Source organism: Notechis scutatus, chromosome 1 (assembly GCF_049901735.1).
Source record: "Notechis scutatus isolate UNSWTSFEM ecotype Mainland chromosome 1, rNotScu1.2, whole genome shotgun sequence".
NCBI classification, from domain to species: Eukaryota; Metazoa; Chordata; class Lepidosauria; order Squamata; family Elapidae; genus Notechis; species Notechis scutatus.
Window position 1 is genome coordinate 335,978,705 of NC_142009.1, and position 13,815 is coordinate 335,992,519.

Sequence of the window (13,815 nt, forward strand, 5' to 3'; positions counted from 1 at the left end):
CTTCCATGAACGCCCTTCCACGGCGTGTATACAGAACCTCCAAGGAAGGCATGGAACTGTCATGGAGTGCAGAGGCAGGACAAGGAACTGCAAGCAACCTCCCCTTCCAACAGACCTGCGCCTGTATCACTAGCTGGGCTCAGCAAAGGGCTTGCCAAAGTGTCATAGTCCTTGGAAAACCCGGAATGAAATCAGTTGTACTTCCACCGCCTCGCTTTATAATTCGATAAACCCCATTCAACATACAGCTTGCTCTAATCAGACCAATCAGACCTTCTAAAAGGTTCACCTAAAACACTCAGTTAAAATGGAGTGGCCTCATTTACTTTCCGTCTGTGGGGCAAACCCAGAATTTCGTTCTCTTAAAGTTAGGGAATTGGCAGAGCTTTAGCATGTTGTGCAAACGCAAACCAAGGGACTTGGTAAGAAACGATATTTCAAAAAGCTGGAAACCCTCTCCAGGGTGGGGCCCAGCCTGGACCGCTGAAAGCCAGGGTGAAATTTTCCAGCTTGACCCACTTCCCACCCATCACAATCAGACTTTCCGCCCACCGTGGAACACTCAGGCATTCGGTGCTCAGAGCTGGGTGTGATCGGAGTACAACTTTTGCTGTGGTGGGACCCACGTGTAGCACCAAGGAGAAGGAGGCTTGGGGTCTCTTCCCCCCCAGCCCCGAAAGTTCTTGTTCTTAGAGAAGAACAGCAGCCCTGCAGGAGCTCAGGATGAGCGGTTCACATCTGTGTGTGTTGGCGTGCGTGGAACCCATGGGAACCACGCAAAAACAAAACAAAACCCAAAACAAAACAGGAAGAGGAAAAAAACCGAAACCGACAATGGTAATTTTTGGAGAGTTCTTTCACAGTCCGAAACAGAACCTCCCCTGCCCTTCGGGAGCCAAAAATAAAATTAAAAAGAGGGGTGGGGGGGAGAATGAGTAAAGAAACGAGGGGGCCACCCCCCCCAATGCTTTGTGCAACCTTCCCATTCCTTTTTTTTTTTTTTTTTAGCAGCAGATAATCGTTGCAACTCGTTTCACGATCGCTGTTCCTTCCTGACTTACTGAGAGTACCTTTGCCCACCCGCGGATGGGTGGGTCAGTGCCCCCTGCCTGCCCATCCCCTCAGGGAGGAGGAGGAGTTTTGCAAAGGCAAGGAAGTATCCAATGAGGAAGCGCCAGGATGAAGAGAACCCCAAAAACACACACACGCACACACGAAGAAAAGAACCTCCTTTTTTTTTTTTGTATCTCGCGCAGATCTGGAACGCTTTGGGAAGTGGGGCATTCCGGTCGTTCCAAGCCACCTACGGGGGGAATCAAGCATCTCTCACTGTTGTTTTCCTGCTTTGCTCTTCCTCCTCCTCCTCTTCCTCCTCCTCCTCCTCCTCTTCCTCTCTGCAGCAAAAATCCCCACCCCTCGTGTGAGGAAGAAGGTTGCCAAGCCAAGCCACACACCCCTGACCAGCCCTATTTGACCGAAGATGGAGTCCGTTCTGCGCCACTGTATTTCAAGAGATGACTGTAGTCTGTGAGGGTGTGATGGGGTCCCGGCGTCGATGTCCGCTGGGCTCGGGCGTGGGGGGCCTGACCTTCCCCACTGTTGAATGTGTGGGTGCGCCTCAGGTGAGCACTTCCCTTGCTGCCCGTGCTGTTACTATTAAAGTTCAGCTTCTCGGGATTCCACTGATTGCCCGTGTCCCCGGTCGGAGCGGATACCACCCGCCGACGATCGGGGCTGTCGTGCGGCGTGATCGGCAGCTCGCTGCCGTACGAGCTCCGCGTCCCGCAAGGTCGATGCACCAGTGGGCCTGGCTGGGATTGGATACCCCTCGGTCCCTCACCACCGCTCACCGGGAGATAGCGCATGTCTAGCGAGAGGTCTGCTCCCTCGCTGTCCAGTTCTTGGTCCATCAACACGGAGTGGCAGGAAATGGGGATGACTCGTCCGGAGCTCAGGTGCGATGGCACTGGGGTGTGTCCTGCATGGAGAAGGATAACCGAGGATGGCGGGTCTCCGCCGCGCAGAGAAGCGTTAATGAGATTGTGGCTGTACTCCCAGCTGCACGGCTTGGGGTACCGCTTTTGCTGCAAGGGGGTCTGCTCCGGGGTGGGGAGTACCCCTGAATCGAGGTCATGCGGGCCCATCTTAATCAGTCCTTTGGGCCACCCGTTCTGCATGAGCGGAGCCAACAAGTTCTCTGGTTGGCTGCCAGGTCCCCGGGAGCGCCGATCTCCCAGCCGGCTGACACTGACCACGGATTCTCCGTGAGCAAGGATGTTCTCCTTGTCTCTCCGGCGGGCCAGTTCCTTACGGTCTCGATGCCCGATGAACCAGCACACGCTAAAGCCCGAGATCACTGCTCCGATGACGAAGGCAGCCACAGAAGAGATGACCAGCAAGTTGACGGACACCAACCCGTTGGGTTCATCCACAAAGCTTTCCGTCAGCAGGCCTGTAGGAATAACGAAGAATAACAGGGTTGGAAGGGGCTTTGGAGGTCTTCTAGTCTAACCCACTGCTCAAGAAGGGGGACCCTACACCATTTCAGAGGAATTGTTGAATCTGTCACCTGCTCCTCTACAACTGCCTGGTTTGGTTCTGCAACCCAACAAGACAGACACAGACTTCAGAGGATAATTAGGACTGCAGAAAAAACATAGGCTACCCCCTGCCTTCCATTGAGGACCTGTATCCTGCATGAGTCAAAAAGAGAGCTGTGCAAATCCTTACAGACCCCTCACATCCCGGACATAAACTGTTTCAACTCCTTCCCTCAAAACGATGCTATGGAGCACTGCCAATATTCATTTTGGAGCATTGGAATCAATTTCTAGTTCCTTTTTCTGGTTTCAGGAGATATTGGTGAGTTTACCAGAACAATCTGGAACTGAACACACTCAAAACCATAGAAATGGTGGTAGATTTTAAAGAGAAACCCTCCCATACTACCACTTCTTACAATACTAGACGACACAGCATCAACAATAGAGACCTTCACGTTTCTAGGTTCTATTATATCACATGACTTAAAATAGACACCTAACATAAAAAAAAGCCATCAAAAAATCACAATAAAGAAGTTTCTTTCTGCGCCAACTCAGGAAGCTCAAACTGTCCAAGGAGCTGCTGATCCAGTTCTACAGAGGAATGATGGAGTCTGTCATCTGCACCTCTATAACCATCTGGTTTGGCTCTGCAACCCAACAGGACAGGCACAGACTCCAGAGGGTAATTAGGACTGCAGAAAAAACAATTACTACAAACCTGCCTTCAATTGAGGACCTGTATACTGCAGGAGTCAAAAAGAGGGCTGTGAAAATATCTACAGACCCCTCACATCCCGGACATAAACTGTTTCAACTCCTTCCCTCAAAACCAGAACAACTAGACACAAGGACAGTTTTCCCCCGAACGCCATCACTCTGCTAAACAAATAATTCCCTCAACACTGTCCAACTATTTACAAAGTCTGCACTACTATTACTATTAACCTTCTCATCACTCCTTATCACCCTTCCCCTCCCACTTGTGACTGTAGGACTGTAACTCTGTCGCTTGTATCTTTATGATCTATATTGACTGTTTCCTAGTATGATTTGATTGCTTATTTATACCCTATTATTTATACCCTATGACTATTATTAAGCGTTGTACCTGATGATTCTTGACTCTCGACGAATGTATCTTTTCTTTTATGTACACTGGGAGCATTTGCACTGAAGACAAATTCCTTGGGTGTCCAATCACACTTGGCCAAGAAAGAATTCTATTCTATTCTATTCTATTCTATTCTATTCTATTCTATTCTATTCTATTCTATTCTATTCTATTCTATTCTACTCTTTCCTTTCCATTCCATTCCATTCTATTCTGACAAGTGGCTGTCCAATCTATTCCTAAAAATCTTCAATGATGGAGCACCCACAACTTCTGGTGCCAAGCAGTTCCACTGATGAACTGTCCTCACTGTGAGGAAAATTTTCCTTAGTTCTAGGTTTGATCCCTCTTTTATGATCTTGCCTTCGGGTGCTTTATAGAATAGATCAACTCCCTTCTTCTCTACGATAACCCCTCTAATATTGAAAGACAATTATCATATAGTCCTCCTCTTCGTTAAAATAAATTGAATTAAAATAAAATCAATAGAAATAAAGTGAAATAAAATTGGCTGAGGTACGACTGACAAACATAGCCTAAGAATTTTGGGGAACAAATACGACTTTGCTAGTATTTTATTTACATACAGATAGTCCTCAACGTATGACCACAATTGAGCCCGAAATGTAGGTTGCTAAGTGAGACGTTTTAAGTGAATTTTGCCTGGTTTTACAACCTCTCTTGCCACATTCGTTAAGGGAATCACTGCAGTTGTTAATTTTGTCACAGGCTCTTTAAACGAATCTGGATTTCCCCGTTGACTTTGCTCGTCACAAAAGGGGATCATGGCACCCCCCCCCAGGACATTGCAATCCGTCATAAATATGGTCAGTGGCCAAGTATCTGAATTTTTGATCGTGTGACCATTGGGGGATGCTGCAATGGTCATTAAGTGCGAAAAACAAATTGTAAGTCACTTATTTTAGTGCTGTTCTAACTTTGAACAGACACTAAACAAACGGTTGTTAAATCAAGGACTATCTAGTCTTAGTTTTATTTTTTTAAATATTGTTTGCCGGCCAGTGTTTTTAACAGATAACGGATAATCAGAGTTGGAAGGGAACTTATAGGTCATCTAGTCCAACCCCCTGCCCAAGCGGGAGACCCTACGCCATTTCTGACAAATGGCAGTCCAGTCTCTTCTTGAAAGCCTCCAGTGATGAGGCTCCCACAACTTCCGAAGGCAACTTCAGTTCCATGGGTTGATTGTTGTCCCTGTCAGAAAATTTCTCCTTAATTTCCAGGTTGAATCTCTCCTTGTTCAGTTTCTATTCATTATTATTTGCCTGGTCGGTCTTCGGGTGTCTTGGAGGATAGCTTGACCCCTTCCTCCTCTCTGGGGCAGCCCCTCCTCAAGTATTGGAAGACTGCTGTCCTGTCTCCCCTGGTCCTTCTCTTCATTAGACTGGCCAGGCCCAGTTCCTGTAACCGTTCTTCATATGTTTTAGCCTCCAATCCCCTAATCATCCTGGTTGCGTTACCCTGAGCTGTGGTAAAATGGCCGGCTGATAAATTGGATAAATAAAGAAAATTAAAATGAAATTAATGATTTATAGTAGGGGTGCTTCAATCTTGCCCGCAGGACTGGTCTGGAAATATCAAAGGACCAGCCTGCGGTGCCTCTACCAGCCTGTTCTGACCCAAACCTTGTTCCAAGGAAACAAACACGAAGCGGAGGTAACCGCTAAAACTTTTAATGATTCTTCACCTATTCCGTCCCTTCCCGGTTCAAAGGCTGTTTCCAACGAATTGTCTCTGATAAGAGCGAGCCTTGCCAAGGTTGTGCAAGGCTGCCAAGTGCACTAGATAAAGTTGCCAAGAAATAGTTCAAACCCAAAGAGTCTCCAAACACCAACTAAGAGAGTCCGAATGTTCACAAGGCTTGAGTGCAAAAACTTCTTTGCTTCCTGCAAAGAACTCCGGTTTCTCAGCTGGCTTTTATCTCTTAAGGGAGGGGCCATTACCTTGCAACCTTGCTCCCGAGTTGCCCGTGCTGCTGCAGCTGCTGTTTCCTTCGAGCAGCCCTGCGCGTACGCGCACTGAGCACAGGCTCCTCGGGGGCCTCTTCCTCACTGTTGCCAGCCTCCACAATCTCCGAAGGCAGCACCCCACTCCATGATGGTCCTGGCCCCATCCCTGCATCACATGCAGGCCCCTCATCCGAGTCCTCGCTCTCCGAGACCTCAGCCATCCGCACCTGCTGCCGATGAACTACAGCACAGCCAAAACAAGTTGTGGGGTGTGTGTGTGTGTGTGTGTGTGGCCCGTTTTTGGCCTTCAGGGCCTCCTGCAGTATTCTGCCAGCCGAAAATGTGGCGCAAGGCCTTCGCGCAGCTTGCTTTTGGCCAAAAAATGGGCCATGTAGGGCTCGCCTGCACCCCTCCCCCATTTTGGGCAGCAGGGTTTTGGGCTGCAGGAGGCCATCCATCCAGGGGTGGGTTTCAACCGGTTCGCACCACTTCGGCCAAAAACGGTTGTTCAATTCCTGGCTGGCCCATCCCCTCCCTTCCACTCCCTTCCCAGGAGTCCCCCCATGCCCCGTTTGGCTCCCAGGGAAGTGCAGGGAGGCCCACTAGGCCCAAAATGGGGTGCAGAGGGGTGCAGCGCAGGCCCCCCGGCCATCAGCCAGAGGGCCCACTTACGGCCCATTTCTGCTCCCAGGAGGCTGCAGAGAGGCCCACTAGGCCCCAAATGGGGTGCAGAGGGGTGGAGCGCCCCCTGTGGCCCATTTCTGCTCCCAGGAGGCTGCAGGGAGGCCCACTAGGCCCAAAATGGGGTGCAGAGGGTGGTGCAGTGCAGGCCCCTCACGGCCCATTTCTGCTCCCAGGAGGCTGCAGAGAGGCCCACTAGGCCCAAAATGGGGTGCAGAGGGGTGGTGCAGTGCAGGCCCCCTCACGGCCCATTTCTGCTCCCAGGAGGCTGCAGGGAGGCCCACTAGGCCCAAAATAGGGTGCAGGGGGTGGTGCAGTGCAGGCCCCCTCACGGCCCATTTCTGCTCCCAGGAGGCTGCAGAGAGGCCCACTAGGCCCAAAATGGGGTGCAGAGGGGTGGTGCAGCGCAGGCCCCCTCACGGCCCATTTCTGCTCCCAGGAGGCTGCAGGGAGGCCCACTAGGCCCAAAATAGGGTGCAGAGGGTGGTGCAGCGCAGGCCCCTCACGGCCCATTTTTGCTCCCAGGAGGCTGCAGAGAGGCCCACTAGGCCCAAAATGGGGTGCAGAGGGTGGTGCAGCGCAGGCCCCTCACGGCCCATTTCTGCTCCCAGGAGGCTGCAGAGAGGCCCACTAGGCCCAAAATGGGGTGCAGAGGGGTGGTGCAGCGCAGGCCCCCTCACGGCCCATTTCTGCTCCCAGGAGGCTGCAGAGAGGCCCACTAGGCCCAAAATGGGGTGCAGAGGGGTGGTGCAGTGCAGGCCCCCTCACGGCCCATTTCTGCTCCCAGGAGGCTGCAGAGAGGCCCACTAGGCCCAAAATGGGGTGCAGAGGGGTGGTGCAGCGCAGGCCCCCTCACGGCCCATTTCTGCTCCCAGGAGGCTGCAGGGAGGCCCACTAGGCCCAAAATAGGGTGCAGGGGTGGTGCAGTGCAGGCCCCCTCACGGCCCATTTCTGCTCCCAGGAGGCTGCAGAGAGGCCCACTAGGCCCAAAATGGGGTGCAGAGGGTGGTGCAGCGCAGGCCCCCTCACGGCCCATTTCTGCTCCCAGGAGGCTGCAGAGAGGCCCACTAGGCCCAAAATGGGGTGCAGGGGGTGGTGCAGTGCAGGCCCCTTCACGGCCCATTTCTGCTCCCAGGAGGCTGCAGGGAGGCCCACTAGGCCCAAAATGGGGTGCAGAGGGTGGTGCAGCGCAGGCCCCCTCACGGCCCATTTCTGCTGCCAGGAGGCTGCAGGGAGGCCCACTAGGCCCAAGACAGGGTGCTTGGGGAGGGGCGCCACACTCCCATTTTTGCTCCCGGTGAGTGCAGGAGACCGACTGCTGCCTGTCGCACCTGCTGGCCATGCCCACCCACCCAGTCATTAGGGCAGAGAACCGGTTGTTAAATTATTTAAATCCTACCCCTGTGTCCATCCCATCTCCACCACCTCCGCCCCTCCCGGCCGGCCAGCGGAGGACAACTCCGGTGTCGATCCAGCCCTGCGAGAAATCCAGTTTGACACCCCTGATTTTATACTCTCTAGCTCAGGGGTGTCCAACCGTGGCAACTTTAAGACTTGTGGACTTCAACTCCCAGAATTCCTCAGCCAGCAAAGCTGGCTGAGGAATTCTGGGAGTTGAAGTCCACAAGTCTTAAAGTTGCCACGGTTGGACACCCCTGCTCTAGCTGAAGATGGCCTGTTTGTCAGCCAGTCTGGCTTCCTTATCAGGGTCAGGCCGTGAAATCTCAGATCTTCCGGGAACCGAACTCAAAAGTCAGAAGCAGGCTGACTCAGGAAAAAAAATGGTAGACTTGACTTGGAGAGTGGGGCTCACCTTCACAGTCGCCGAGGTACGAGGTCTTGATTCCGCCAATGTCTTGTTCGAACGCCAGCCTGTAAATTCATGCAGAGGGAGGTGTAAATGTTTATTGACCTTTCTCTATTTTTAATGTTACGGATTTATCATATTTCTATGCCACCCATCTCAGCTGCATGCCTCTGAGCAGTTCACAACGGAAACCGTAAAATTGTATAAAAAGCTCTTAATATATCAATAAAGGAGAATATTTGTAGCTGGAGGGTTGGCATGAGGGGTCCTTGGTGCTCTCTGAGCTTGGTTGTTTTCTGGTAGACATTTCATGAACCAACTAGGGAACATCATCAGTCTAGAAGGGAGTGAGTTTGGGAGGAGGAGGAGGAGGAGGAAGGAGGAGGAGGAAGAGGAGGAGGACAACAGTGGGGTCCTTGGTGCTCTCTGAGCTTGGTTTTTCTTGCAGACATTTCATGATCTAACTAGGAAACATCATCACTCTAGTAGGGAGAGGGGTTTGTTGGGAAGAGGAGGAGGAGGAAGAGGAGGAGGAGAAGGAAGAGGAGGAGGAGGAGGAGGAGGAGGAGGAGGAGGAGGAGGAGGAGAAGGAAGAGGAGGAGGAGGAGGAGAAGGAAGAGGAGGAGGAGGAGGAGGAGGAGAAGGAGAGAGGAGGAGGAGGAGGAGGAGGAGGAGGAGGGAGAAGGAGGAGGAGGAGGAGGAGAGGAAGAGGAGGAGGAGGAGGAGGAAGAGGAGGAGGAGAAGGAAGGAGGAGGAGGAGGGAGGAGGAGGAGGAAGAGGAGGAGGAGGAGGAGGAGAAGGAAGAGGAGGAGGAGGAGGAGGAGAAGGAAGAGGAGGAGGAGGAGAAGGAAGAGGAGGAGGAGGAGGAGGAGGAGAAGGAAGAGGAAAGGAGGAGGAGGAGGAGGAGGAGGAGGAGGAGGAAGAGGAGGAGGAGGAGGAGAGGAAGAGGAGGAGGAGAAGGAGGAGGAGAAGGAGGAGTGCCCCATAACAAGGCCCTCCAAATCCCCAGAATACCTGGTGTTGCGTTCCACAAAAATACAGGACCCTTCCGGCGTCCAGCCGCAGTACGGATCGTTGCTGGCTAAACAATTCCTGAAGGACAAAAGGCAAAGAAGGCGTCATGAGGAGGTGACTCGAACCCAGGTGGAGGAAGAGATCAAAGGGGAATGCCGCCAAGGCCCCTCTCTTCCCAATAACCTCCACCTCCGCACACACACACACACACACACACACCCGCAGGCAAGGATCCTATCACAGTCCACAGAGTTTGATGCTTTGCAACTTGGCCAACTGGCCTTCGGTTCCGGTCTGTGAGGGCAGCACCTGGCAGAATTCCAGACTTATTCGTCAAATATCGCCCGGGCAAAGGGGTTAGGCATTCTCTGGGAGTGTTTGCAATCAGCTACGGATGGAATCCACTCTTTTACTTTTATTTTATTTTAGGGTTAGGGTCATCCCAAAGGGCCAGTCCTGTGACTAGTGCAGCTCTGGAATATGGCACCGACTTCCCCACCAGCCTCAGCAAAGCCACCCCGGGAGTGGATTTCCCTCCCCTGCCGTTGGTCTTACCTTCTACCATGTTTCTTAGAAAATAAGGCTTTGACCACCACCCCAAAAACAGCTAGGCGTCTTTTCGAGGGGTGTCCTACTTTTCCCCCACATGCCTCGCCTGACCCCCCCCGCTTCTTTCATGGCCCAAAAGAGCAAGCAACGTGCGTCGCCTGGCTCCCCGCCGGCCAAGCACTGATGCTCCACCATTGCCGCTAGAGGGAGAGAGACAGAGATCTGATCTAACCTTGGAGGGCTGGCGGTGATTTATTCTCTCTCTCTCTCTCTCTCTCACGCACACACACACAGAAACAGAGGTCCCTCACATACCTCACACCCCTCCAAGGCAGGCACATTCCTTCACTAACCTGCTATTCAGCTCTGTTCTCAGGGAGAGAGAGAGAGAGAGATCCTGCGATCCCAAATAAAGATCGATTGATCGATAAGAAAACGGGGTGGGGGATTTTCCTGTAGACTTTTTTGGGGGATTTTCCCAGGGTCTCTGCAGAAAAGCAGAAGCAGCAGAGACCCTGCGAAAATCCCCAAAAGTCTGCAGGAAAATCACCCCACCCGTTTTCCTACCGATCGATCGTTCTTTATTTGGGATCACAGGATACCCTCTCCAGCTCCGTTCTCAAGGGAAGAGACACACACACACAGAGAGAGACTTTTGGCTTCATGCAAGGAAAGCAGCAGAAGCAGCAGAAAGCCTTTCTTTCTCTCCCCCCAATTCTGCCAGAAATGAGTCTTTGCCGTCGCAGCCTCTTGGAGCAGGAGGCCTTGCGGGGTCCCAAAGATTCACTTCTGGCAGAGTTTGGGGGAGAGAAAGAAAGACTTTGGCTGCTTTCCTTGCGTGCAGCCAAAAGCAGAAGAAGAAAGAAGCGGAGAGAAGCAGCCCGGTGGCCAGGCCAGGCGCATGGGGCAAGTGGGGCAAGTTCCCCCCTCCCCCCTTTGCCCCCTCCCCTCGCTACCTCGTGTAGTTGTTCGCAATGCAAGCGATGCAAGCCTTGTGTTCCCACGGGCCATGTGGGCAGCACAGCGTTGTGTTCCCGTGCAGCCTGGATTAATTGCTTTTGGGGGGGGGGGGGACATTTCTCTGCAGGCTACCAACATTTTCTTACCAGTGGTCCCCGGCCAACCAGTTGGCAACCACTGGACTAGATGACCTACAAGGTCCCTCTTCCAACTCTGTTAATCCAATCTAATCTGCTCCATCTGCTATCCCAAAAAGCTCCCCGGGATTGTTGACCTTCTGCTCTGCTCTGCATTTGCATTTTATGTTTTATTTCGAAGGTTGAAGAGCCTGTCTTTTGGCTCTATCCTTGGTTTTATGGCACAATCCTTGTCCAGGGAGCAGGCATTTCAGCCGAGAGAGAACCGGTGAATAACAGGATTTTCATGGCTGGCAATTAAGCGCAGAAAGCTTGCCAGGACAGCAGAGGGAGGGGAAAAGACCGCCCGTGGTGAGGGATGAACGAAGCAAAGGTGCCTTTGCGGTCGCCACAGTCTCTAATAATGGGTCCAAGAACGTCGGAGGCAGATGTGCGAGGCGGCTGACCGCGTCCCTGAAATGTGGCATTGATGGAAGGCGGCTGAGGAGCATCAGTTGACGAGCAGGGCTGTTGAGCGGAGCCAAAAGAGTTCTTTGTGGGAGGAGAGCTGTAGTACGAGGGGTCCCCGACTTACAACATCGTACGTTGCGAGGTCATAAAGAGGGTCATAAAGATAGTGATTTTATGAACTTTTTTTGGGGGGAGGGGGAATGGCAGTGATTAGGCAAAGTGGAAGTAAATGCTGGGTGTTGGCAAAGATGTCGTGAATCAGGGTCAGGTGATTGGAGGACATTGGAAGTGGCTGGAAATGCAACGATGGGACAGGATAGTGGTTAGGGAGGGGGTGAGGGACAGAGGGAGGAAGGGAGGGAGGAAAGGAGGAAGGAAGGAAAGAAAGAAAGAAGGGGGGGGGTTAGGGAGACAGGGAAGAAGAGAGGGAGGGAGGAAAGAAAAGGGAGGGAAGGGTGAATGAGAGAGAAAAAGAAGGAAGGAAGAGAGGAAGGAAGGAAGGAAATAAGGAAGGGAGGGTGAGGGACAGAGGGAAGAAGGGAGGGAGGAAGGAAAGAGGAGGGAGGGGAAGAAGGAAGAGGGAAGAAGGAAGGGGGAGAAGGAAGGAAGGAAATAAGGAAGGGAGAGGTGAGGGACAGAGGGAAGAAGGAGGGAGGGAAGGAAGGAGGGGAGGGGGAGGGGAAGAAGGAAGGAAGAGAGGAAGGAAGGAAGGGAAGGGAGGGAGAGAGGGAAGAAGGAAGGGAGGAAAGGAGGGAGGGGTGAGGGAGAGAGGGAAGAAGGAAGGGAGGAAAAAGAGGAAGAAAGGAAGGAAGGATGGAGGGAGGGAGAGATGGAGGAAGAGATGGAGGAAGAAGAGAAATGGAGGGAGAAAAGGAGGTGAGGAAGGAGGGAAGGAATGATGAGGGAGGGAGGGAAGGAAGAAAGGAAAGAAGGGAGGAGGGAGGAAAGAAAGGAAAAAGAAAGAAGGGAAAAGAACAGAAGGAAGGGAGGAGAAAGGGAAGGGAAGGAGGAAGGGAGGAATGAAGAAAGGAAGGGAGGGAAGAAGGATAGGGAGGGAAGGAAGGAAAGAGAAAAAGAAGGGATAGGAAGGGAGGGAGGAGGAAGGGAAAGGAGGAAGGAAGGAAGGAAAGAAGGGAAAGAAAGGAAAGCGAGATGAAGGAACTAAAATACCAAATGTATAGAATTGGCGATGTTTATATTAATGGCTGCAAGGGTTTTACAGGCCTTTTATTGGAAAAGGTTTTTGACCTTTTGGCTAAGTAAATGTGGAAGTTTACACCTCAATGTCTAGAATAACCTTGTATTTAAAAACGAATTTGACCTGGGATTTTTAATTGGAAACCCTTCTCGGGCTACAATTTGATACACGCAATTGTGCCGCATCGCAAATTTGCATTTCAAAGTCCTTTTTTAAAAAAAATTTGATGTATAATTTATAGTGCAGTATTGACTTCATGCATTATTTATTACCTGGAGTTTCCTTTTAAGGGTTCGAATAGTGCTAATCAAGCAATTTCTTTTGTTTTTTTTGCTCAAAACTGAAACATGTTTATGGATGTTGCTTAGCAAATAGAGAGAGAACTTCTAATGATGTAAGATAATATATTAATTTTAGGACCGTTCAGGTTTATCCGCCTGCGTTACTTTCCCTGTACATCGGTGTGTCTCAACGTTGACAGCTTGCAGATGGGTGGGCTTAAGGCAGGACTAGAACTCCCCGTCTCCTGGTGATTGGCCCAAAGTCACTCAGCCCTCTTTCATACCTAAGATGGAACTAGAACTCACCATTTCCTGGTGATTGGCCCAAAGTCACCCAGCTGGCTTTCATGTCTAAGGCAGGACTAGAACTCACAGTCTCCTAGTGATTGGCCCAAAGTCACCCAGCAATCTTTCATGCCTAAAATGGAACTAGAACTCACCCTCTCCTAGTGATTGGCTCAAAGCCACCCAACTGGCTTTCATGCCTAAGGCAGGACTAGAACTCACAGTCTCCTAGTGTTTGGCCCAAACTCACCCAGGTACCTTTCATATCTAAGAATGAACTAGAACTCACCATCTCCTAGTGATTGGCTCAAAGTCACCATGCTGGCTTTCATAACTAAATGAACTAGAACTCACAGTCTCCTAGTGTTTGGCCCCTAAGATGAAACTCACTCAGCCATCTCTAGCGATTGGCTCAAAGTCACCATGCTGAATGAACTAGAACTCACCATTTCCTGGTGATTGGCTGAAAGTCACCCACGACTTTCATACGTGCTGGCTAGAACTCACCATCTCTAGCGATTGGCTCAAAGTCACCATGCTGGCTTTCAACTAAATGAACTAGAACTCACAGTCTCCTGGTGATTGGCCCAAAGTCACCCAGCTGGCTTTCACCATGTCAAGATGAACTAGAACACACCGTCTCCTAGTGATTGGCCCAAACTCTCTTTCAATCTGCTTTCATACCTAAGATGGAACTAGAACTCTCACCCCATCTCTTTTCCTACTGCCTCCTAGTGATTGCCCCAAACTCTCCAATCTGCTTTCATACCTAAGATGGATCTAGAACTCACTGTCTCCTAGTGACTGGCTGAAAGTCACCATGCTG

At 51.3% G+C, this 13,815-nt stretch overlaps 1 protein-coding gene across 1 annotated transcript in view; it reads right to left on the reverse strand.

Moving 5' to 3' along the window:
- Positions 1 to 1,006: 1,006 nt before the first annotated feature.
- SEMA6B (semaphorin 6B) overlaps positions 1,007 to 13,815 on the reverse strand; it is a 213,478-nt gene continuing 200,669 nt past the window's right edge. Inside the window, exons 15-17 of the mRNA XM_087952008.1 lie at positions 9,130 to 9,207; positions 8,122 to 8,180; positions 1,007 to 2,452 (exon numbers count right to left, since the gene is read on the reverse strand). Coding sequence (XP_087808134.1) covers positions 1,467 to 2,452; positions 8,122 to 8,180; positions 9,130 to 9,207 — 1,123 coding nt within the window. The 3' untranslated portion in view covers positions 1,007 to 1,466. The remainder of the gene's footprint in view (positions 2,453 to 8,121; positions 8,181 to 9,129; positions 9,208 to 13,815) is intronic.